Source organism: Acanthamoeba castellanii, assembly GCF_000313135.1.
Source record: "Acanthamoeba castellanii str. Neff unplaced genomic scaffold scf7180000084741, whole genome shotgun sequence".
Lineage (NCBI taxonomy): Eukaryota > Discosea > Longamoebia > Acanthamoebidae > Acanthamoeba > Acanthamoeba castellanii.
The window spans coordinates 1,120,223-1,143,195 of record NW_004457702.1 but is presented as its reverse complement, the minus strand read 5'-3'; the positions used below and the strand labels follow the sequence as shown (position 1 = coordinate 1,143,195).

General features: G+C 58.1%; 12 protein-coding genes across 12 annotated transcripts; 4 read left to right on the top strand and 8 right to left on the bottom strand.

Moving 5' to 3' along the window:
• Positions 1–16: 16 nt before the first annotated feature.
• ACA1_176190 (uncharacterized protein) lies at positions 17–439 on the bottom strand (the record flags this gene model as incomplete). Its single annotated transcript, XM_004356788.1, has 3 exons — positions 17–99; positions 186–282; positions 353–439. Coding segments are annotated over 3 exons (267 nt in total), but the record flags the coding sequence as incomplete, so codon positions are not given.
• A 423-nt stretch (positions 440–862) lies between these two features.
• ACA1_176180 (transporter, major facilitator superfamily superfamily protein) lies at positions 863–2,690 on the bottom strand (the record flags this gene model as incomplete). Its single annotated transcript, XM_004356787.1, has 4 exons — positions 863–1,159; positions 1,237–2,310; positions 2,399–2,507; positions 2,581–2,690. 4 exons carry the CDS (start codon positions 2,688–2,690, stop codon positions 863–865), a joined length of 1,590 nt encoding a protein of 529 aa, XP_004356840.1.
• A 647-nt stretch (positions 2,691–3,337) lies between these two features.
• On the bottom strand, positions 3,338–5,091 carry ACA1_176170 (Bicoidinteracting protein 3 (Bin3); the record flags this gene model as incomplete). Its single annotated transcript, XM_004356786.1, has 6 exons — positions 3,338–3,678; positions 3,796–3,884; positions 3,967–4,303; positions 4,373–4,488; positions 4,611–4,788; positions 4,866–5,091. The coding sequence occupies 6 exons, from the start codon at positions 5,089–5,091 to the stop codon at positions 3,338–3,340; spliced, it is 1,287 nt and encodes a 428-aa protein (XP_004356839.1).
• A 647-nt stretch (positions 5,092–5,738) lies between these two features.
• On the top strand, positions 5,739–7,836 carry ACA1_176160 (elongation factor1 alpha, putative; the record flags this gene model as incomplete). Its single annotated transcript, XM_004356785.1, has 9 exons — positions 5,739–5,769; positions 6,090–6,164; positions 6,392–6,530; positions 6,603–6,697; positions 6,785–6,910; positions 6,987–7,122; positions 7,211–7,322; positions 7,414–7,523; positions 7,638–7,836. The coding sequence occupies 9 exons, from the start codon at positions 5,739–5,741 to the stop codon at positions 7,834–7,836; spliced, it is 1,023 nt and encodes a 340-aa protein (XP_004356838.1).
• Positions 7,837–7,975: 139 nt separating this feature from the next.
• Positions 7,976–10,179, bottom strand: ACA1_176150 (PhytanoylCoA dioxygenase (PhyH) superfamily protein; the record flags this gene model as incomplete). The annotated part of the gene is made up of 11 exons (XM_004356784.1): positions 7,976–8,080; positions 8,173–8,240; positions 8,324–8,435; positions 8,573–8,736; positions 8,817–8,893; positions 8,969–9,082; positions 9,169–9,299; positions 9,441–9,578; positions 9,703–9,800; positions 9,924–10,072; positions 10,163–10,179. The coding sequence occupies 11 exons, from the start codon at positions 10,177–10,179 to the stop codon at positions 7,976–7,978; spliced, it is 1,173 nt and encodes a 390-aa protein (XP_004356837.1).
• A 144-nt stretch (positions 10,180–10,323) lies between these two features.
• On the bottom strand, positions 10,324–12,019 carry ACA1_176140 (PH domain containing protein; the record flags this gene model as incomplete). The annotated part of the gene is made up of 6 exons (XM_004356783.1): positions 10,324–10,620; positions 10,713–11,070; positions 11,196–11,425; positions 11,512–11,673; positions 11,796–11,882; positions 11,978–12,019. The coding sequence occupies 6 exons, from the start codon at positions 12,017–12,019 to the stop codon at positions 10,324–10,326; spliced, it is 1,176 nt and encodes a 391-aa protein (XP_004356836.1).
• Positions 12,020–12,182: 163 nt separating this feature from the next.
• On the bottom strand, positions 12,183–15,299 carry ACA1_176130 (protein kinase domain containing protein; the record flags this gene model as incomplete). The annotated part of the gene is made up of 10 exons (XM_004356782.1): positions 12,183–12,356; positions 12,517–12,596; positions 12,744–13,101; positions 13,189–13,280; positions 13,357–13,539; positions 13,635–13,799; positions 14,163–14,255; positions 14,327–14,409; positions 14,507–14,690; positions 14,828–15,299. 10 exons carry the CDS (start codon positions 15,297–15,299, stop codon positions 12,183–12,185), a joined length of 1,884 nt encoding a protein of 627 aa, XP_004356835.1.
• Positions 15,300–15,530: 231 nt separating this feature from the next.
• On the bottom strand, positions 15,531–16,283 carry ACA1_176120 (the record flags this gene model as incomplete). Its single annotated transcript, XM_004356781.1, has 4 exons — positions 15,531–15,643; positions 15,711–15,848; positions 15,930–16,103; positions 16,169–16,283. The coding sequence occupies 4 exons, from the start codon at positions 16,281–16,283 to the stop codon at positions 15,531–15,533; spliced, it is 540 nt and encodes a 179-aa protein (XP_004356834.1).
• Positions 16,284–16,506: 223 nt separating this feature from the next.
• ACA1_176110 (p19 protein) lies at positions 16,507–17,035 on the top strand (the record flags this gene model as incomplete). Its single annotated transcript, XM_004356780.1, has 2 exons — positions 16,507–16,797; positions 16,859–17,035. 2 exons carry the CDS (start codon positions 16,507–16,509, stop codon positions 17,033–17,035), a joined length of 468 nt encoding a protein of 155 aa, XP_004356833.1.
• Positions 17,036–17,375: 340 nt separating this feature from the next.
• Positions 17,376–17,888, top strand: ACA1_176100 (uncharacterized protein; the record flags this gene model as incomplete). The annotated part of the gene is made up of 2 exons (XM_004356779.1): positions 17,376–17,552; positions 17,625–17,888. 2 exons carry the CDS (start codon positions 17,376–17,378, stop codon positions 17,886–17,888), a joined length of 441 nt encoding a protein of 146 aa, XP_004356832.1.
• A 280-nt stretch (positions 17,889–18,168) lies between these two features.
• On the top strand, positions 18,169–20,105 carry ACA1_176090 (Sel1 repeatcontaining protein; the record flags this gene model as incomplete). The annotated part of the gene is made up of 6 exons (XM_004356778.1): positions 18,169–18,355; positions 18,540–18,835; positions 18,978–19,163; positions 19,304–19,404; positions 19,492–19,776; positions 19,853–20,105. The coding sequence occupies 6 exons, from the start codon at positions 18,169–18,171 to the stop codon at positions 20,103–20,105; spliced, it is 1,308 nt and encodes a 435-aa protein (XP_004356831.1).
• Positions 20,106–20,194: 89 nt separating this feature from the next.
• ACA1_176080 (leucine rich repeat domain containing protein) lies at positions 20,195–22,791 on the bottom strand (the record flags this gene model as incomplete). The annotated part of the gene is given in 10 exon segments (XM_004356777.1): positions 20,195–20,830; positions 20,848–21,074; positions 21,167–21,302; positions 21,388–21,538; positions 21,598–21,691; positions 21,771–21,994; positions 22,076–22,229; positions 22,323–22,526; positions 22,599–22,704; positions 22,738–22,791. The coding sequence occupies 10 exon segments, from the start codon at positions 22,789–22,791 to the stop codon at positions 20,195–20,197; spliced, it is 1,986 nt and encodes a 661-aa protein (XP_004356830.1).
• Positions 22,792–22,973: the final 182 nt, after the last annotated feature.

Genomic DNA, 22,973 nt, shown 5'->3' with positions numbered 1-22,973 from the left:
TTTCCGTCAGGCACACGAGCGGCTGAATGTCCACAATGAACGAACTGATGATGTTGGGCACAGGCGTTATGTTCGCTTTACTCTTGATGTCGATGGGTGCTGCACCAAGAGAGAGAACGAACGAAGGAAAAAGAGACTGGTCAGTCCATAGCTAGCACCATGAGAAGTTCTAAGCACACACGAACCTCCTTTCTCGCGCAGAATAGCAAGACGCGGTGCCGCCCGATCCCACCATTCTTCTGTAAGCAACGCTCCCGATGTATCGACCAACGTGCTGTCCTTCTGTTGGAGCGGTAGGGTGCCAGTGAGGATTGACATTTATCGCAAATCAGCAAAAAGAGGCAGATGGTACTGCAACGCCCTGAGTCTCGCGCGCGGTGGCCACCGCCTGCAGTAGATGCTTGAAGGAGCAATTGGGTCCCAGGTGCACCGCCTCCATCTTGGGTGCACTGTTGCCCTCTGTGCCACGCCGAGCGATCCACAGCACCCCATCTTCCTTCTCCAGCAATGCCGGCTCACTCTTTCGCCGCCTCTTGCCCGGAGGCTCCTGGCGTGCAGCAGGCCCCGCTGTTTGTTCTCTCTCTTGCGCCTCCTCTCTTTCTTCCTCCATCATGCGTGCATCTACCAAATTACGAGCAGCGAACAAGGATCTCTTTCGCTCAGGCGCTGGGGCATCAATTGCAGATGCTGCCGCCGTCCTGGCACGCTTTCTTGGTACCACGGGTTCGCGGCTCTGATCGTCCATGCGTGGCTCTAGCACTGAGCAGATGGATTTCAATTTGTACAGCGATTTGGTACATTGTCGACAATATAAAATACAGGCTCTTGTCATTTTCTTTTCCCCTTTTCTCCTTTTCTGTGGTCACTGTTCGGCGGAGGTGTCTGTCTCCTCCCGCTGCGACGGAGGAGCTGACAGGGCGCTCTCGCCGGCCAACTCGCCTAGTTCGACTTCCGCTGCAGCGGAGCTCTTGTTGGCGCGGCCGGCGGCGGGCGACTGACCGAAGACGGCCTCCACCTGCTCCAGCGTGAGGCCCTTGGTCTCGGGGCAGAGGATGAGGGCGAAGATGGCCATGAAGAGGCACGCGCCAGCAAAGATGAGGTAGGTGTAGTAGTTGATGTCTGCCAGGATGAGGGGAGCCACCTTGGAGATGACGGCGTTCTGTCATTGGGCGGCCAAAAAGTTAAACTTAGCGGCGGCGGTCATCAGCATGAGGGTAGTGCGGAGGATGGCCGTACCCAGGTCCAGTTAGAGACGGTGCCGGCGGAGTTGCCCTTGGCCCGGTGGCGGAGGGGAAAGATCTCGGACTGATAGACCCATACGACCGGACCCCAGGTGGCGGCGAAGAAGATGGTGAAGACGAGGATGAAGGTGATGGCACCGATGCCCAGCCGGTCGAGGGTGTCCTGGCTCGACCCGACCTCGCCGAAGACGCACACAAGCGCCAGAGAGATGGCCATGCCGACGCCGCCCACTGTCATGAGGAGCTTACGGCCGATGACCTCGATGAGCCACATGCCGGGCAGCGTGGCGAGCATGTTGACGGCGCTGTTGATGAGCGGGAAGCCGATGTTGGCCATGTCCTCCGAGAAGCCGAGCGCGGCATAGAGATCGGACCCGAAGTAAAGGATGATGTTGATGCCGGTCCACTGTTGCAGGAACTGCAGCGAGATGGCGAGGAAGGTGCGGTAGCGCACGGCAGGGTCGATAAAGAGTTCGAGCCAGGAGCCCTCGCCGATGGCCTTCTCCTCGTCCACGGCCGTGATGATCTCCTCGTACTCGGCCAGCACAGCCTCGGATGTGTCGGGCTTCCCGCGCAGCTTGGACACGACGGCCAGGGCTTCCTTGTCGCGGCCCACGTAGGCCAGCCACCGAGGAGAGAAGGGTAGGGCGAGGAGCGAAGCCAACATGAGCGCGCAGGGCACAAACTGGAGGCCGAACGCGAGGCGCCACTCGCTGTCCCCTGCGGAGTCGCCGTAGAACTTGATGATGAGGGAGTTCACGCACGTGGCGACGAAGATGCCGATCGTAATCATGAACTGGTATACGGCGATGAGCCTTCCGCGAATGCTCGTCTTGGCAGTCTCGGCGATGTACAGCGGCACGCAGCAGGACATAAAGCCCACGCCCACGCCGGCGACGACTCGGCCCAGGTAGAGGGTGGCGATGTTGCCCGCCACAGTCTCCATCGCCACGCCGACCATGAAGGCGACACCCCCGAGCATGATGGTCCACTTGCGGCCGAGCATGTTACACGGGTAGTAGACCACCAGCGCTCCCACAGCAGCGCCGATGAGGAACGTGAAGGTAACCTGTTTTTTTTGTCGACACACGGTTAAAACAGAAATGTCAGCCCAACCGAAGCTGACTGGACATATTGGGTAGGGAGGTGACACCTACCCATCCTGTGATGTCATCGGCGTCGCCTGTCTTGGTGTACGTGTCGGTGTTGGGGTCGTAGGTCTCGATGTCGAAGGTGGTCTTGAAGGGGTGCATCGTGAACACCTGACTGCACAGGGGAGTGAGCTGGTATCCACATGGACAACTCAACAGTTGAACAGAAGGAGAAACGGCGCACTTACTTGATGATGCCTATCTCGTAGCCGAAGAGGAAACCGCCCATAGCGGCGGTGAAGGCCACCAGCCAGCCGTAGAAGAAGCCGTAGAACCTCTCGAGCTTCTTGTTGGCCATCTTGGTGTGGTGTGGTGTCTGGGTGCTGTGGGTCCTGTGCTGTGGGGTGTTGTTGTCGGTGCGGGCGCTGGTAGATGACTTTGGATGGCGAGCGCAACTGCGATTATCTGATCCCTGCCGGAAGTAGGAGGCTGCGCTTGAGTGGCGGGAATGCCTTTGGCGCGGTAGGCTCCTTGAACACGGCCCGAGTCCGCCTGTTTGCTCCGTGTCTGTAGGCAACGGGCGCAGCCTTACCGCCACTCACGGAATTTGCGCGTTTATCGCCGAGCTCATAAACCTATTTTGGTAAGACCAGTCAAGAAAATAAAACAAAGGCCAATCAGCGTGCACCTGGGGAAGGAGCGTGGCTGTCTGTCCCATCTCGCGGTAGGTCCCATCTTCCTCGCCCGAGCACATGTTCGCAACCGCGGGTGCCAGATACCAGAGTGTCCACTCCAACAAGGCCAAACGACAACATGGTGTAATGTACAACACGTTGATGGCGAGGTACATTTTATGGTCAAGCGTCTGACGTGGGTAGCATTGCACCACCTTGGGGCTGACCGAAAGCCTACGTTTCCTTCCTCCTGCGCGCCTGGACACGTGTCGGATGTGTTGAGGCGATGAGATCAAATCCAGCCACTTGTTAGAGGCGGAGTACCTTACCTTCACTTGCGGTATAGGAACATGCCACGATCGAAACCATCCGACTTCTTCTCCTCCTTCTTGCCTCCTCCTTCCTCCTCCTTCTCTGTCTCCATCTCTTTTGTCTTGGCAGACGGCTGATCCTTCTCGCCCTTTTCGCTCTTCTGGCCTCGCTGCTTCTTCTCCTTCGGCGTTCCGCTTCTGAGCACCTCGCAGTGCTTGAATCCCAGCTCCTCCATGAGGTAGGTGCGGAACTGCTCCGGGCGCAGCTGGACGGCGCGTCTGTTCACCTTATGCGCCGGCGTGAGTTTCGCCTTCTTCATGTAGCTCTTCCATTCTTGCGGCTCGAGGATCAGCACGCCGCCTATAACAGTGTAGAAAGCTCCCTCGGTTAGGCCCAAGATACATGTTTCTAGATTGACGAACAGCAGAAGGCACACGAATGGTGCGATGTGAATAGATAACTGAGGCTCCTGCGCACCTTCGTTCAGCAGATCGTGTATCTTCCGGAAGAGCGTTTTAATGCCCTCATCGCCCCAGTTGAGGTGGATCCACTTGGTGACGCTCAAGCTGAGAGACAGACCATACATATGCTCAGCCGGGTTCTATGAACGAGTGGCGGGAGCACTGAGTGGCGAGGCGGACAACGTACCACAGGATCACGTCGTACTTCTGGTCATGCTGACCATCGTCTTCGATGACGTTCTCCGTTTGGTAGGCGATGTTGTATGGGTACTTGCTGGATTTCTCTGGCTGGTTGTCCGCTTGGTCCTTCTCCTCGTCCATCGCTTCTTCCTTCTTGGGTGCCTCGTCTTTGCTGCTCTGCTCCTCGGGCCGACCGTCGTCGTCGAACTTGATCCGGTTGGCCTTGCGCTTCTCCTCATATTTGTCTTTCCTTCGCTGGTCCCTCTCGAGGCCCTGCTGCGCTCGCTGGATCAGGTCCTCGTCCACATCAACGCCCAAGATGTACTTCGGTGCAAAATTCCTGGCTACGCCGATGTGCCAATGTTTAGGGTTGTGAGCAATGCACGACGATTGCGAGTGGGCGAACAACTTACCGACGAGCTTCGTCACAATGCCCATGTTGCAGCCGATGTCGAGCACACGCTTGCCCTCAAACCACTCCTTCTTGAAGCAATCGAGACGGGCATCGTTGAAGACATTTCCTTTGTTCCTGCATCGATATCGGGGGTGGCAGTGTGAATCAACAGCACGAATGGCGAGCCACACAAGCGACACGCGTGATATATCGGCCCTGTTGGCTCTCTTCTGCCTTGGAGGGAGTAGTAGCCTTACCTGTAGCTGTAATAGCGGTCATAGTTACCGTAGAGGAAGACCTTCTTTTGTGGTGGTGCCGCTCCAGCTTCAGTCGGCCCCTTAGCCTGGTTAGAACCAGCTTGTGCTTGTCCCTGTGTCCCTACCTTCGCCTTCTTGGCGGGAGGAGGCCCACTTCCCCCTTTCTTGGGTCCTGGTGCTGGTGACCCACACCAATGTCAATAGCGGAGATGCAAGCGCAGATTCCTAATCACGATATCATAAGGACAGTAGTACCTGAAGCGGCAGCGGCATCTGGCTTTCGCTTGGCAGTGCGGATGGGCGGCGGGCCTGCGGTGAGGAAATTGCACGAAATCGGAGGCACAAATGTTTCTCCATCCTCGGCTCGAGTCCTCCGGGGCTGCACCTCCTTTGACGCTGTCTTCTTCGTTTTGGCCTCTCCTCCTCTTTCCCCTCTTTGGCCACCACCCCTACCGCGTCCCCGCTGTGCCTTTCCTTCCATCTCGCAGATTAATCGTAGGCGAGAGAGATTACACGAAAAAGCGCAGAACAGCACAAAACGGAAACAAAACGGCTTTGATTATTTTCTTCAAGCCGCAGGTGCGTGATGGAGTTGCCACCAGAGGTGCTTGGTCCCCTCTTCATGCGCGGCTCGGACGCGTCTAGGAGATGCTCAGCTCTTCGTTTTCTTTATGGCAACCAAGGTGTGGCTGCACGTTCTTGCGTGTGCCGCAGGCAGCGACGTGGTGCGGTTCGGCATGACGTGCCAGGCCGCCAGTCTCCTGGCCACCGATGCCTCCCTGTGGCGCACTCTCTGCCTTCGCCAGAAGCAGCACCAACGCTACGCCCCTCCCGCTGAGGCACTTCCACCCAAACAGAAATCTAAAACTATGTATATTTATTTATTTAAAATATATTTATACAACACATAGTATATTTTTAAAATATTCTAAAATAATATCTAATTTTTCTTTTATCTTTACGCGTCCTGTCTAGCCGACCAAGGAGGGAGAGGCACAGGACCATGATGTGGCCGAGTACTGGAAGCGCAGGTGGTTTGCGGGCGCACTGGCACCTCCAAGGCCGCACCTGCGGCTTGCCATTGTGGGGCACATAGACTGCGGCAAGTCTACTCTACTTGGGCAACTCATGATTCAGCTCGGCGCTGTCTCGCGAGGCGGTATGTGACCACTCAAAGTTTGCTACAGGTGTCCCATTCAGACTGACCCATTGCGTGCGTGTGCGGTCCACCTGGCCCAGTGGTGGCCAGCACCAGAAAAAAGTGCGTGGCTTACGGCAGGCAATGCGGTGCTTACATCGCTATGTTGAGCCAAGACGCGCCCCACGCATTCCAGGAACATGTTGGTGGTCCCGACTCCAGTACAAGTGCGTTCTTTCTAGCCGCAACCCGCCCTCACGCGTTGATGAGACTCTGATTCGCTCATGCACACCCGCCTTTGTACTTATTTCTCCCCTGAAGTCGTGCGGTACCTGGTGCAGCTCGAGGCCTCGCGGAGCCATCTCTCGATCTTTTGCCCTTCGAGCTTTCGCACGACTTCGACCGAGATTGCTTGGGTGCGCACCCCTCAGCCCCTTAACCCGGTCGCCAGCACATAGTATGAGATGGGGGTGGCTCACCACATTGCCATTGCCAACCTAGATGCTGGCGGTGTCCAACTGTGTCGTTCTGGTCGTAAGCGCTCTTCCTGGCGAATTCGAGGTACATTCCTGAGTCTGTCCTACCGCACCTTGACGCGTTGGCCCTCACATCGCCAACGTCGCATGGGACTGTGGTCAGGCAGGGCTGAGTCGCGATGGTCAGACACGTTCCGATCTAAAGTTAGCGGTCGAAGCTGGCGTGCGCCGCGTGATCGTGGCCGTCAACAAATGTGAGACCACGCCAATATCGCGATGGAACGAAATCACCGCCGAAATGGCTACGTACACTATACCACCACTATTCCTCCTCACATTCTCTCTCGTGGCCTGACCTTCTCCTTGAAACGGCTGCAGGTTGGCACAGCGATTGCAATTTGACGGCGACCTCCTGGTGCTGGCCATCTCCGCTGTAGATGGGGACAACGTCACCACCCGATCCTTTCGCTTCCGTACATCTCATCTTTCTTTTCGAGCACAGTGCAGTCATCTGGGCTCATTGCGATTGTTGATGTGCTACCTTTCTACCATCGTGTTAGCGTGGTATTCCGGCCCCACGCTGCTGGAAGCCATCGAACAGACTGGCGACCTGCCCTGCGGCCGTCAACTCGAGGCGAAGATCTTCGAGCCGTGCTCCGTCTCCGTCTTGGTTCCGGGCAAAGACGGTCTCTTCTCGCCCACCCACCCACACACACGAAAGAACTACTGTCAGTTACGTTGCTCACCCCTGCACTATATCAGGCCACTCAGTCGTCGGCTTTGTACGAGCGGGTGTGGTCAAAAAGGGACACAATCTGCACTTGGTCGAGCGCCGACCCAACACGCAGCCTCGTGTGGTCACCGTCACCGGGATTGTGGACAGCGCATCGCAGGAGAGGTCAACTCTCTCTTCTTACAATCACTCTTCTTACGAGCTTGGCTCCGTTCGCACTGTTCGCTTAGCCGTGGTCGTGTGGACTATACAGGCCTCGCGCGCTTCCTGGGGACATCGTGCTGATATCGTTCTCATCAGCCAAGACCGGAGAGCCAGCCTCGCAGTCCAGAGGTGCCTCGCCGATTGCGCTGAGCGCGCATACGGTATGCGCGTGTCTTCCCCCCCCCCGCCAACCCCGCGTGCTACGCCAGCATAACTTTCTTCTCATGCCCACCCTTCTTCCCCATTGCCCAGCCCAAGGAAGTGGACGAGATCAGGATTGAGGCTATTACGCTGCGACACAATGGGTTCAAGCTGGGCATGAGCCTGCTTCTCCACTGCGATGGCGTCTGGTCTGACTGCACGTACGTGCTGTTCACCACCATCGCGCTCGTTTTCTCACATCACCTGGCGGAGCACTAACTGGCGGGGCGGGAACTCCGAAGGTTTGGCAAGGTGCTAGCGGTTCGTGTTGGCAGCGGAAGCTGGCAGGAGCCTCCGCCACTGAAGCTGGGTGACCCCATCGAGGGCCAGGTCCGCATGAGACTGCGACTGCAGCTGCGGCTTCCTCGGGCGCTCTCCACACTGCACGTTCCTGTGGGGCGGCCCATCACACTTCAGTTTGAGAGCGGCGGCACAGTTGCCGCCGGCACCATCATCAGCGCTAGCCTCACCTAAAAAAGAGACCCTACTCTTCCATCTTACACCCATACTTCACCTTCTACCACTGCCCTCTCCCAGTTCTCGTTGCGTTTGCGTGGTGGCTTGAGGTTCAACTTCTCTTTCGTTCGAGTGCAACTTGAAGTGGGCTTTGAGTTCAGTTGTCCCAGGGCTCCAAGCCGAAGACGCGGCGGCCCAGCCACGACATCTGCGGTGTCCTATGGAGGGGCACCTCCCACTCGGCCCGGTAGTCACTCGTCGGCTGCGGAAACCGCGAGAAGCACAGCAGACGACGGTCAGCAAGCAGCGCGTCACAAATGCAGTAGTGCTTGATCGAGGGGTGGTCACACGCACCCCGCCTGCGGGGTAGTTGCGCGGCTTGCGGCCGACCTCGACGCACTGCCGCACCTCCTCGGCGTACTCTGTTGTGCCCAGCCACATCACATCACACCAGGTCAGCGGTGTGTGGTCGTCGCACGTGAGTGTAAGGGAGCGTCGGGCGCACCTGGGAATCGGTCGACGGGCAGGAAGCGGAGGTAGGCGTGCACACGCCACTGGTCCGACGTGTTGGCGAGGGCCGAGTGCGGCAATCGACTTGACCACACCACGAAGTCGCCCTGAAGAAGTGCTGCGTTGATGAATACACACGACACGACACGACACGACACGACACGACACGACACGACACGACACGACACGACACGACACGACACGACACGACACGACACGACACGACGCGGCCAAAGACACGCACCTGCTTCATGGGCACGCGCTTGGCCTGCGAGTTGATGAGCTCTTCGTCGTGGAACCAGTTGAAGAAGGGGACCGGAGGATCGAGCTCGCCCAGCTTGCCCTGCTCGCAGGCTTGCCTGTACTGCCGGATCTTCTCGAGTTTGTGGAAGCCTGGGGCGCCCACCTCTTCGATTGAGCAAAACAACAAAACACCAAAAGGAGCGAAGCGATTTGGGGGGGGGGAGAAGGGCCAACAAGGAATATACCAGGAATGCAGTGGAAGCCGCCAGAGTGACAGTCCTGCAGGGCCAGACCACCTTGCCACCACCCGTCCTTCAGATTCCTGACATTCCATGTGTGTTTCCCAGAATGAAGAATGTCAGAGATGCGCTTCATCACGGGGCGAGCAAGTGCTTACCAGAGGTTCATGTCCGTGTGCACGGGGAAGACGGCATCGCGTCTGGAATTGAACTTGTGGGTGACCTTGCCCGTCGCCGGGTCGGTCACGTAGGCCGGCGGATTGAGGTTCGCCCTACATACGATGGGCTTTGCATGAGTTACGGGGGCAGCTGCAGCTCCTTGTGGCACTGTGACTGAGCGTGCGCGTAGGTGAGGTACCTGTCGATGGTAGTTACGAGCCGGTGGGTCTTGAGGAGCTGCGCGAAGATGGAGTACAGGACGGGCGACTGACGCAGTTCGTTGTAGGTGTCCCCGTGCCACACGTCGATGAAGCCGATGGGGTCAATCTCCTGCACGCGCCGATCGACCGCAAAAATATAACGAAGAACGAAGAACGCAGAACAAAGAACGAAGAACGAAGCCGTCCACACGCCCACCAAAGTGACTTTAGTCGCCTGGAGACTCAAACAAGGCGACGGTGGCGAACGTACGTTCCACGAGGCAGGGTTGGACCGTGTAACGCCCATGAGCCGTTCCGCCCTGTCGTAGAGCTCCCCGGTCATGCGGTCGCACAGCTCCTTCGACACCGCATTCGGTATCACCAGGTAGCCGTTCTCCTCCAGGAAGGCCTACCCACACAACGACACGCACACGCACACGCACCACCGCACACGCACACCACCGCACACGACATGACAAGGTGAGAAAGGTCGCAGCAGAGCACTGCGCGGCGCTGGAAATCGTGGTTCGTACCAACTGGTCATCGCTGAGCGGGTAATCGAAGACGTGGGGATGCTGCTCCAGCCGCGCCTTCTCCTCATCAGTCAGACGCGGAGTGATCTCCACTTCGTCTACACGGCGCACACGCACGCACGCACACACGACACACGACACACACGACACACAAGTTAGCCTCAAAGACGCGACCAGTGCCCCAGTGGTGCTAATTCTTTGGGGAGGGGCCAGGCGAGTACCTGAAGGGTTGACGTCGGGCCACTGCGTGGGCGGGTGCGGGTCGGTCAGGGAGTGGCCCAGGCGCTCCGCCCGCTTGTAGTACCCCACGGCGGTAGCCAGATCGCCCTCCTTCTCCGCCGCCTTGCCCAGCTCGTACCACTCATCAGCCCTATCCCGCCCACCCCCCCAGGTGCATAATGCAACCATTAAATAAATAAATGAATAAAAAACAAGCCAGCACAAGAGGAGGGGCGCGAACGATCTTTCTTGCTGCATGCTGTCAGGGTTCTTCTCTTCGTGTCGATAGGGCTTGTTGTGACACCCCAAACCGCAGACATTGGGGGTAAGAAGAGAAGAGAAAGTTCTCAGAACCGCAGCGTCAAAAATAAATATTTAAAAAGAAATATTTAAAAAATTGGCTTAGGCGTCGGCTTCGGCTTCGGCTTCAGCTTCGGCGTCGTCGGACTTGTCGTCGCTGTCGTCGTCCTTGCTGGGCTCGGGCTCGGGCTCGGGGGCCTCGGCCTCGTCGGCGGACTCGTCGGCGGGCATGCCGGCAGCGGCGTTCTCCTTGGCCTTCTCCTCCTTGCCCTGCTGCACCATCTTCTGGATCTCCTTGATCGACTTGGTGGGACCCTCCCTGGCGATCACCTCCGCCGCCGCCTTCACCAACAGCGCCTTCTCGCGCCTGGCCTGGATGTCGTCCCTCAGCTTCTCCATCTGCACTCCATTCCATCAGTAATCGACACACACGACACACACGACACACACGACACACACGACACACACGACACACACGACACACACTGCACCTGTTCGTAGCACTTCTGTTCGAGCTTTTCGCGGGCCTCCTGCTGCTTCTCTTCGAGGGCCTTGCGCTCGACCTCGTGCTTGTCGTTGAGGTCCTCATCCTCCTCGGCCTGCTCGAGCTGCGTGCGCGACAGCTCGTCCTCCTGCTTCCACTTGGTGTCCTCCTCCTTCTTCTGCAGCTTGCGGTTCAGGGTGAGCTTCTCGCGGGCCTGCTTACGGTCGAGCAGCTTTTGCTGCCGCTGCCACTTCTGCACCGACACGTCCTTGGGCGTCGGGTCGTTCTTGTCGCGGATCTTCTCCACCAGGTCCTCCGCCTCCTCCTTGTGGTCCAGATCCATCGTCTGCGACGCATCCTCGTGTCTGTGTGCCGCACACACGCACGCACCGTTAACTCATTCCGCACACGCACACGCACACGCACACGCACACGCACACACGCACACACCGCACACCGCACACCGCACACCGCACACGCACACACGTACTTCCACTGCTGCTCGACGATGTCTCGGGAGGACTTCTTCTTGAGGGCGTACTCCTCGCGGGTCTGCTTGCGGTCGAGCTGCTTCTTCTGCTTCTTGTGCTGAAACTTCTGCTTGTCGACCTCGCTCTGATCCTTCTCCTTCTCCTTCTGCACCTTGATGTCCTCCTCGCGCCTCTTCGCCGCGTCCTTGCGCTGAATGTCCGACTGCTCCGAGTGCACGCGCTTGCCCACCTGCGCACCGCACACACCGCACACATGGCACACACAGGTGTGAGCAGCGCAGCTTTTGGCCCTTCGTGGAGACTGGGCGCGCGTACGGTGGAGAGGGCGCGAATCCAGTCGTCGAGGGTCTTGGCCTCTTCAGCGGCGATGTAGACGGGCTTGTAGTTCTGGTCGACGAGTCGGACGGTGTGCTCGTACCCGGTCTTGGGCTCCCGCTCCAGAATGTACGCCGTCATGTCCACGAACCCCGCCGGCGCCTGCCATCACCAACAATAAATAATTGTTTGATTATTATTTATTTTCATTTAAATTTGTTTGTTTATTATTGTTTTTTAAAAAAAAGAACGAAAGCGAAGGGGGGCGAAAGAGGGTGGGTCACCTTGCCAAGGAGGGCGTCTTCCTCTTTGTTGTAGTTGAGCAGAAGACGCTCGGAAGACTTGAACACGAACCATTGCTTCTTGAACGTCTGCTTACCATCAATCAAAACAAACCAACCAAAACGATCTTTGCATCAGTTCAATCCCACTGCACCGAAAAAATCCAAAGAGGATCTGTCAGTACCTTGCCGCATTGCTTGAGGAGGAAGCCCGACTTGTCCGACATCTTCTGAACTTTGTTGGTTTGGTCTTGATCGTTCGCTCGATTAGTTTTCTAGGTCTGTCGTTGCCGTGCTCGTGCGCTATTCAAATTGACCAACCACGTGCCTTGTCGGGTCATTTTAAATATTTATATAAAAAAATAGGTTACATTCCGCGCATAGTTCGGTTTACTGTGGCCCTTGGTCGGACAAGGTGGCGGTGGTGGGGAAGCAAATGTCGTAGATGCGCTCGGCGGGGTGGTCGGTGCTGAAGCTGAGCGAGTGGCGGAATTTGAGGACCTGGCCGTCGTGGAAGGTGACGAGCACTCCCATGTCGAAGACGCCCCAGCCCCGCCGCCTCAGCTGGAACGGCGGCTCACGAACAGTGACCTCCCTCGGGAAGAACGTAGGGTGCAACACGAACGTCACCTTTGATCATCACCATCATCAGCATCAGCGTTATTACCATCATCAACAAGCCCGTCATTATCATTAGCATCGTCATTTGGTTGGTGGTACGCACCTGCTTGACAAAGGGGGTGATGTCTTCGTTGTCAATGCCTCGAGCGTAGACGGTCCACTCGTACGGAACTGACTTGTTGTCTAACACGGGAATGGTCGAATGAATCAGCACATGGGTGCTGGTTGTGGTTGTGTGGTGTGTGTGGTGTGTGTTGTGTGTGTATTGTGTGTATTGTGTGCGTTGTGAGTGTTGTGTGTGTTGTGTGTGTTGGTGTGGTGGGTACGTACCAGTACTGGTGCAGCTGTTGCCGATTACAATCATCTTCTGGGTCATCCCCTTGCGCGGTTTGATGAGCCTCTCGTTCCTGGCCGTGATCTTCTTCTTCCGCACGCGGAGCTTCTTCGTCTTCTTCTCCTCGCGCCCCGGCTTTGCCTGCTCTGCCGCTGGGGCCTGGGCCGAAGAAGCTGTTGGCGACTCCGCGACTGGTCGAGGCGGCACTTCGACGTAGACCGCGGCCGACGACGACGGCGGCGGTGATGACAATGGGCCGTCGGTCCCACTGCCAAATGAATGGTACGTCCGGCTGCCGCTACTTCCACTATCGCCACTACTGGTCTCCTCGTCGTCCGAGACTTCAATGTAGGCCTGTCAAAACGCACACACACGCAACACACCTCGTGAGCCAACTCACCTATCCAAAGCTCTTTGAGAGTAGAGGAAGGGGGAAAGTACTCCGTCGCCAACTTGCCCGCTTACAGCGGAGGAGTCGGGCCTGCCGCGCGGCAGCCTGTCCATGAGATACCCCTTCTCCGCATCGGCAGGACCTGCGCAGCGAAACGAGCGTGAGAAGAGGCAATGAATGCAAATGATCGTCCCGCTCGGCCCACAAGGGTGTGTTACCAAAACGCTGCTTGAAGTCCTGGATGGAAGCGATGATCTGTGCAAAGGTGGGGCGCGACTCGGGCGTGTGCGCCCAGCACTGTGCAATCAGCGTACGCCAGAAGGGCGGGATCCGCTCGGGCATGGTCGGTCGATGTTGCTTGTAGGCCACCAGGTTGGCCATCTTGAGCGGCGATCCCACCTCTGTACCATCATCATCATCATCACCACCATCATCATCAATCACCACAGTGACCAAGCCACCACAGCACAATGTGTGCGAGAGGGCATGTACTTACCGTGCTCGGGCTGGTTGCCAGAGAAGAGGAACCACACGTTCATGCCGAAGGAATACACGTCGGCCTTTTCGGTGTAGTCGTTCCCCATAAACACCTCGGGGGCCTGGAAGGGCAGGTAGCCCACAGCCGCGGTCATCTTCTCGTTGAGCCCGATTTTGGAAAGGCCTGGTAGTGTACATAGAAAAGAGTAATCAGAACAAGCAAAGGGGGTGAATTCAGCTTAGCTTGGATGGACGCGAGCCAACATACCAAAATCGGCCACCTTGGCAGTGTAGTGGCGATCCAACTGCAGTTCGATCGTTTTAGTTGATGCAATCACGATTGGCCCTTCAAAGACTATAATTGGGCTGTGACCACGTACGAGCAAATTCTTCGGGGTCAGGTCGCGGTGTAGAATGGGTGGAACGCGCTCATGCAGGTAGCACATTCCTATCACGGGCGACTTCAGGGTTAGTAGTGACGAGCCGCAGCCGAGCGTGTCGCACGAAGATGGATGGTGGTGATGCACGATGCATGATAAGCACGAACCTCGAGCGATGTTGAGGATGATGCGCGTGCGCAGGTAGGGATTGGCTTCCAAAATGTGGAACTGCGAAAGCACCAGCTCGTCCAGCGACCCACCTGTGCGGAGGCGATCGTGTTGTATAAGCGTCGGGAAAAAGAAGATGAGATCGAGCAGTTGTAGGCCTTACCTCCCATGAGCTCAGTGATGATGCACCTCTCCGTGTCCACGCAAACGCCCAAGAATTGGACGATGTGGGGATGACGCAGCAAGCTGTGTCGCAGAGAAGAATTGAAGCCACAACCGTCTCACGTCAGCGGGTGCTCACATGCGCGGGCTGAAAGGTGAGGGGGAGGGAGGGAGAGGTTACCTGAGCACGCGGATCTCCTTCTCGAAGAGCTGGATCTGGTCGCTGTTGCGGAACTCGCGGCGATAGATCACCTTGACGGCCACGTCCGATCCGCGCCAGGTGCCCTGCCGCACCTCCCCGAAGAAGCCCTTCCCCAGCACTTTCCCCAGCTGCAGCTCTCCGTATCCTATTCGCAGCGATTGGTCTACACACACACACACACACACACACACACACACACACACACACACACACACACAACGGCACATACGCACGGTACAGCAGAATGTGAGTGGTACTGAATCAGGGCTGACAGAAAGGCGAGGGTGGGGCCGGTCTCACCAAGACTAGCGCCCTCGGATTCATCGGAGGAGGGATCAGAGCGGGTGGGTGGCGACGTTGCGGCAGCCGAAGGAGAGGAAGGTGCGGCGACAGAAGAGGAAGACGAAGTCGACAATGATGACGATGATGATGACGACGAAGAATAGCTGGGCGAAGGCGATGATGGCGGGGTCCCGAGCGACGCGAAGGAGCTGGATTGCGAGCTGCTGCCGCCCGCTCCTCCCAGGAGGTCGCGTATGCACTTGGTCAGGCGCGTGCGGTGGCCGAAGGAGCTGATGCCGAGCTCGTCCTTGAGCACGGTGCCCTCCAGCAGGCTCGGGAGGAGGTCGCCGGTGATGTCGTTCGTCACGAAGACCGTCTGGTACTGCGGCAGTGCGGCACCGTCCGCCGCACCCACCCACTTCCCCACCTCCTCCGCACTCCATTCGCTCACTGGGGCGGGTGGGGCCTGGGTTGGTCGCGACTCTAACATAAAGGAAAGCAACGTCCAGATTTTAGGGTTTACAAATCTGATCGTTCAATCAAACCACACATTGTATATAAGACCACAACAAGGTACCTGTTGTTGGTGGGGCGTCCATGTGCACCTTGTCCTGGTACTGCAAGGATAATTTCAAATACTGATTAAGATGTGTTGAAAATGATATTTTCACAGATTTAAGGTGGCGGCTGCAGTCACAGAACACAGCAAGGTGCTGTGTTATCACGAAAGAGCTCTATTGAGTTCGAGAAAGAGGGTGGCTGCATTGTGCAGTCGCACGTTCTTGGCTGCTGCGTATTGTTCCATGCATCCCACCACGGCGCTTGTGCCCACCACTAAGCCACACAGAGGAGGCAGTGAGCATGGATGAAGCAGGAGTGGTTGGAGCAGGGGCGGTGGTACCATTCTTGGAGACAGGTGAGAGGAGGTAGTAGAGGGTGGCGATGGCTGCCAGCACGGTCTCGATGTTGGTGCTGCTCAGACAGCCCACCACAGCTGGTACGCCATCATTGTCGATGATGAGCCGTGCGAACTGCGGGTCTGTCGAACAATGGGGGGAGCGAGTCAATCTCCGACGCACACAGGCGAGCACGACACGCACACCAGGCAATGTGCACGCACCGGGGCACAGATTGCAGAGGCCGGTGATGGCAAACTCGTGCAGGGCGGCCTGCTGTGGTGGTTCCGCCAGGGCATCGAGAAACAGGTCCACTACGTTGAGGCGCCTCAGGTGGTCATAGTTGACTGGGTCGTATGCAAAGTTGGCCAGGTTTGCCAGCACCTGTTCCTTCGCTCCTGAACGTGCATGTCGATGCATTTAGCATAAATTAATCCAAAATGCTGTTTGGGGCGGCACGCACGAAGGTCTGCAGTGGTAGAGTATTCGGTGACCAGCTGCTGGAGATACTCCAATCGGCCGCCCGAGCCGCTGTACTTGCTGTGCCGCGCCTCCACTTGCCCCTGCGTTCTGTACATTGTTTGTTGTTTCTTTTCGTTCTTTTTTCTTTTCTTTTCTTTTCTTTTTTTCACCACTGGCTGGCGGATGGAGCACAACGGACGAGGCCACCATCACCATGAGGGGGGCTGCTGTGCCTCCAACACCACTGGTGCCGCGCTTCATCACTTGCATCAATTTTATTGGTGACTTTATTTTTAGTTTAATTATTCACACTGCGCAGCGGTGCAGAGCCTGGACGAGATGGAGTGGGAGCGGGGGTTGTGGGGTTCCGCGATGAGCGGCGACGTGGCCAAGTGCGAGCGCCTGCTGGCCAAGGGAGGTGTTGCCGCTGATGACCGGGACTCGTCGGGCTATGCCGCCCTGCACTACGCGGCACGTGCGGGCAAGCTTGAGGTGTGTCGGCTGCTGGTCGGACGCCACCACGCCGACGTCAACGCCACAACGTGCAAGGGGCTCGCCACACCACTGCATCGCGCTGCCTACATGGGCCACGACGATATCTGCACCTACCTCATCGAGAAGGGCGCGAGGGTACGCACATGGAGAGATGACCTGTTGATGCCGCTCCTCACGCCTCGGACTTGTGGTGCAGGTATCAGAGCTAGACGATGATGGGATGACGCCGTTGCACAAGGCCGTGCAGCAGGGACGAGAGGCCACCGTGCGCCTGCTGCTGCGACACGGCGCCGACCGAGAGGTCCGCGACAAGCACGACAAGCGACCACACGACTACGCCACCAGCCAAGCCACGCAGGCCGCCCTCAGTTGATAAGGCTTCCTGATGCTCTCTTCAAGACCGATGTGTGATATCACGTCCAGCATTGCTGCTCGCTGGCTGCTTGGGCGTGAGGTGCTGCTCTGTAGTTGATCAACGGTCACGCCGTGCGACAAATTCCAACACAAAGAAGAAAGATCGAGTTTTTGATCAATACCGAAGATAAAACTTATCAATACTGAAGATGAAGCAGCTTCGTTCGACGACACCCCTCAACTCGCCTACGGCTGCAAGGCGTCTTGTGGCCTCCTCTTCTCCCACTTCCTGCAGCCTCACGCCACTGGCTCGTCGCGACCACTCTGCCCCCTCCTTCGTGGCAAGTAGCACCACAAGGATGTCGTCTACGTCTGCAACTCAGGCGGTGAAGCACGAGAGCGCGGTGGTGGTGTCTGCCCTTTTGCGGGGATTGGCGGCTCCACGGAGCCTAGATCTTCACCGCAACATCTTTCTCAACCCCAATCGAGAATCATCTCTGAAGCATGTCGAGCTGACTGACGATTCCATTCGATTGGTACCGCACCTGCCCTTCTCTGCCTCACAGTAGTGATATGAGAGGATCTCAGCTCAAATCTGCCCATCTCAGGAATTTTCGAAAGCAACTGCCGAGTATAAGAGGCACGCCGAGCTGATGTTTCTCACGGAAGAGGAGAAGGAAGAGCGAGGCGTTGAGGAGTGGCTGGTACCGCTACGATTAAAGAATCTCACCTTCTGCGGCGGAGGCGCCACTATCGAGCTGGACCGACGAAAGGTCATACAATTCCTCGCTCGGCCGCGTCTACACGAAGAAGTCGCAGCTGCGTCGCACGACCCCAGCGAACACCTTCATGCTCGTGCATCCATGCATTGATTGGCAGCTCTGTAATTATTTGTTTCTTCTTTTTCTTTTTTGGGTCGGAATATAATTCTGTAAAATTGTTTGGTGTTGTCTGCCAAAACCCCAGCAAAGGGCCAACCAGGCCTGTCACCCCTCCTGTTAGGCTCAACCCATGAGCTCCGGCCTCTTGGACACCAACCGGCTCAAGCTCTAATACCCTCCCTTTCGCCGTCCACAAGCGGCACCACCTCCTGAGCTCTTTCATCTTTTATATCTTGCCGGGCTGCTTCATCTTTAAGGCACCACTACGGCGATGCAGCAGCCGCAGCCACAGCCATCGCCAGCAAGGGAGCACGAGGAGCGAAGAAGGAAGAAGCTCGAGGAAGAGGAACGGCAGGCGGCCTACCTCAACGGCCGGCGCCTGCTACTCCCGGGCTCAGGCGGCGCCACCGGCGTGGCCAAGCTCCCCCAGCGCGGCATCGAGCTCCTCTGGCGCGCCTGTACACCCCCCCCCTCCGATCACCTTCTTCGACCTCAGCCTCTTCTCCCTTTTTCGTTCATTGGACGTACCACGGAACTGTTGTCTTCTCTTGCGTTGTGTCTTGCGTGTGCGTGTTCGGTGGTGCGTGTGCGGTGGTGCGTGTGCGTGCTTACATGTGTGGTCGTGTGTGTTGTGTTGTGCAGATGAGCTGGGCCACGAAGCGGCGTTGTGGGATCTGGCCTGTTGCGTTGGGGCGTCGGCGGAACAGGAACAGAACAGTTGCGAGGGACCCGGGAGCGAGCTCAACTACGCGATCGACTGGTCGCTGGCCGTCCCGCTCTACGAGGCGCACGCCAGGGCGGGCCACCCGATCGCGCAGAAGAACCTGGGCACGTGCTATTTCCGCGGCTGGGGCGTGGCGCAGAGCATCGACCAGGCCACCGCGCTCTACGAGAAGGCCGCCCTGCAGAACTACGACGTCGCCCAATACAACCTCGGCGTTTGTTATCGGTAACTCCCACGTGTGTGCCGTGATGTGTTGCGTGCCTGTCTTGTGTGTGTGTGTGTGTGTGTGTGTGTGTGTGTGTGTGTGTGTGTGTGTGTGTGTGTGTGTTGTTTACAGGTGGTGGTGGTATAGGCAGGGAGACGGGGTGGATGCGGATTCGTCGCGGATGCTGGAGCTGTACCAAAAGGCGGCGGACCAGGGCCTCCACGCGGCCCAGTGCGCGCTGGCCAAGTGCTACCTGTACGGCCGCGGGGTGCCCCTGGACTGGGCCAAGGCCACCTCCATCATGACCGCCGCTGCCGAGGGCTATCCCGCCGCCATGGTCATCCTTGCCAGGCATTCTTCCCATTCTTCCTCTGTGTGTCGTGTGTCTTGTCATGCGTGTGTGCCATCGCGTGCGTGTGTCGTGTGATGGTCGTGTTTTGCATTCCTGACGTGTCGCGGCTCGCAAGGTGGTACGAGATGGGTTACAACAAGCTGGTGCCGGACACGAGGAAGGCGATGGAGTACGCCATTCGCGCGGTCTACGAAAAGGAGATCGATGCCTGGGACATCTTCCTCCGGTACACACGCACACGCACACGCACACGCACACCCACACCCACACCCACACCCACACGACACAGCGCCAACATCTAATTTCATTGAAGATTGCTATCGTGCCACTACGAGGAGGACAAGAAGGGACCCGCGCGCGTGGTGCCGTCGCTCTTCAGCATCAGCTGCGACTACATCTTCCAGCGGGAGATCGTGGGCAAGTGCCACATGCGGACGCAGCTCATGCAGCGCAACAGCAGCGCGGTGTCGCGGACCAAGCCAACGGTCGAGCGAATCGAGTCTGCAGGCCGGCGCGTCCTGCAACGCGAGCGCCTGCGCAGGTCGCGCCTGCTGAACGTCTTGCCCGTGGACATGCAAGACAAGCTCCGAAGCGACCGGTTCGTCGTATCGTGTCGTGTCGTGTCGTGTGTGCAGTGTGTGCGGTGTGTGTTGAATGCTGAACGAGGCGTACAGGTCGCTGTGCTTCTCGCCCTGGTGTTCGCGCGAGTTCTACGGCGGCGGGCGAGTGCTGCGCCGGTTCGTGCAACGTCGTCCCACCGACCATCAGCGCGAGTACGAGGAGGGTGCCCTGCTTAAGTGCACTCTCGTCGGGCTCCCGTTTTCGTCGCCCGTATTCGGCCGAGACGACGTCGTGCTGTCCTTCTGCAGCATGGACTGCGCCACCTTCGCGAACCAGCCCACCGACGACGAACACACGCTCGCCTGACCAACACACGCCCGTGTAGTGATGCTTTCTGTGTAAATAGTTTATGTACATACAAACCAGTTCTGTACAGGAGTGGTGTCTGTGTGCACTTACACCCAGCAGTTCACCCACCACAGCAACACGACCACGAAGAAGACGAAGAGCGTGGCCGCCCCTGGCGTCTGTGCTGGCGGTGCCGGCAGAGTTGTCGCAGGGGGTCCCGCAGCAGCTGCTGCCGAGGCGGTCTCGCCGGGGCTGGTGGCCTCCTCAACCGTGAATGGGGCCGTGGCGGCGACCGTGGGCACGGCGGCCGAGAGGAGGTCGTCGAGCATGCGGTCGAGCACCTCCCTGCTCCCGACCACTTTCCGCTTGGGCGCGTCGCCCTCGATGGCCGCTGCTGTGGTGGCCGTGGTGCCCCCAGGGGCAAGGCCGGGAAAGGTCATGCGAGGAGAGCGCAGAGCCCGTCGGGCGGAGGTCTTGGCGGGCGCGAAACTCTCCTCCAGCAGCTTCTCCAGCTCATCGAAGTGGACCGACTCGCGCCTCGGCTTGATGAGGCGCTGGTAGTCCGTCGACGGCTCTACAATCACCGGCAGGCCTGCCGGGCCGACTCTCTCATTCTTCTTCGCTCTTTCATCGCCGCCGTCTTTGCCGTCACCTTCGCTCTTCTCGTGGTGTTCGGGTTCCGGCTGGGCGATGACAGCGGGCGGCGGTCGCGCTGCCAGCGGTGAATCGCGGCCGAGTCCACTCTGCCGCCGAAGTGCACCAAGCGCGCCGAGTCCCACGTCTTGCGCTTGCTGGCCTTCACCCGCTTGTCCCGCTCCTTCCACTCCTTGTAGCCCTTGCTGGCCTTCTTGGTGGGCTCCGCACCCGCTACGACCGGTGTCGCTGCGATCAGCGCCGTAACGCTGATGACCAGCGGCTGCTGCCCTGCGTCCGATCCCAACTCCAGCATTCGGTACTCATTGATGCGCGCCATACGCGCCGGATCGCCTGAAGCCCAGATGTACCAAAATCAGCTCACGAATATGAACGTGCGTGTGTCGTGTCGTGTCGTGTCGTGTGTGCGGTGGTGTGCGGCGCACCTTCGATGAAGCACGGCCGCTGCTCCACGCGCTGGTCAGCCTTCTTAGGGACGGACTGCTCGGCGGCCGCCTGCTTGGGCACCACCAGGTCGATGTGCCACAGCTTTTCATCCAACTTCTTGGCTTTCTTGCGTTCCTGCACACCGCCACATTAAGTCGTGCGGTGGTGCGTGTGCGATGGCGTGTGTGTGTGCGGTGTTTGTACGTGTGCGTGCACACACCTCTTTCGTCACGGGGTCGCCGTCCAGAAAGTGTAGTTTGGGCAGTTGGGAGATGACGAAGAAGCGGTACTTGAAGATGCTCTGCTGCACGGGGTTGCCGTTGAAATAGAGATAGCGCAGCTTCGGCAGGCTCTGCAGGTGCCGCAGGATCCTGCAAACTCCTTCGTTAGTTGCGCGTTGCAGGGGTTGATTGCATGGTCAGAGACGCACTTGTGGTGAAACTTGTTGAAGGTGAGCGCGATGTTGTTGTAGCTCAGGTTGAGCACCTGCAGGGCTTTCAGCTTGCCCAACTCGGAGAATCCGCCTGTGTGGCAACCCGCCAGGCCAATCAGAACCGCACGACACACGCACAACACGATACGCGGATATGGAAGTGACGGTACCACTGATGAGGTTGTCGCTGAGGTTGAGGTTGACCAAGTTGTGGAGGTACTCCATGCCACAAAGCATCTCCATGCGGTTGTGGGCCAGGGAGAGAAGGACGAGCGAGGAAAGCTGGATGAGGCCGGCGCTGTACAGGCAGTTGTTGTTCGCACGCAGCCGCTTGAGCCGGGACATGTGCGCTAGATTGTCCAGGTACTCCAGCTTGTTGTTGCTCAGGTCCAGCCTTGGCGAACACGCACCACGAATTGTGACCAATCAGCAAGACACTCCATGTACGCACAACGAAATGGAGAGAGAGTGGCACTCTTTGATGATATCGGGGCACAGAAGGAGGAAAGAGTCGGCGGTAAGTGCGTATTCTTTGCCACTGAGATCGAGGAAGACCGGATAGGAGCCTTTGCCCAACAGGTGTCGCAGTTCATCGTCCGCCAGCTCCGCCTTGGGCGCCTCCGGCGGACCTGATTCAGCACCACACAATCGCACACGCACACGCACACGCACACGCACACTGGTCAGCATTTGCTGTGGGCTGCTTGAGCACCGGGGGGCACCTTCTTCGTTGTCAGTGCCATCGTCGAGTTCGAGAGGGAGTGAGACGGCGAGGCTGGCGTGAAACGGTGTTGGCTGGGAGCTCGAGCAGGGCAGTGAGTGCGAGTGGCGGTGCCCCATGCGGGGCCGAGTCCAGGCGGTGGGCGACCACAGCTTGGACCCTTCGAGCTTCTTCTGCCGCCTCTCGCCGGGCAGGTGCTCTGGCACTGCGCAGCCGTGTGAGGGTCGAAAAAAGGGAAAAAAGAGGAGAAAAAAAGAAAAAATGGGAGGGGGCTCACCAAAGCTTGAGGCGGGAGGTTCAGAGCTCTTGAGGCCTGCTTGAGGTGCTGGAGGGGGCGTTGATGAAAGGGGAGCAGAGGCGGGATCGAGGGACTCGCGACAGGGCTGCCCGACTGAGTGCCGCCTGAGGGGGCTTACCGCCTGCCGCGCCGGAACGAGCCGCCCGTCCTCGCCACACACCCGCTCGCTCATCTCTTTGTCTCTTGCTGCACGCGAGCGCTACAACTCTTCAACTCTTCAACTTCCTCCTTTCAAGTTCGAAAAAAGTGTGAACATAAAAGGAGAAGCCGCCTAAATAAGGAGCGAAACCATAAAGGGATAAGGGCGCCAGGGCCGTCGCACGTGAGCGAAGCGGGAACTGTGAGGCTTGAGGG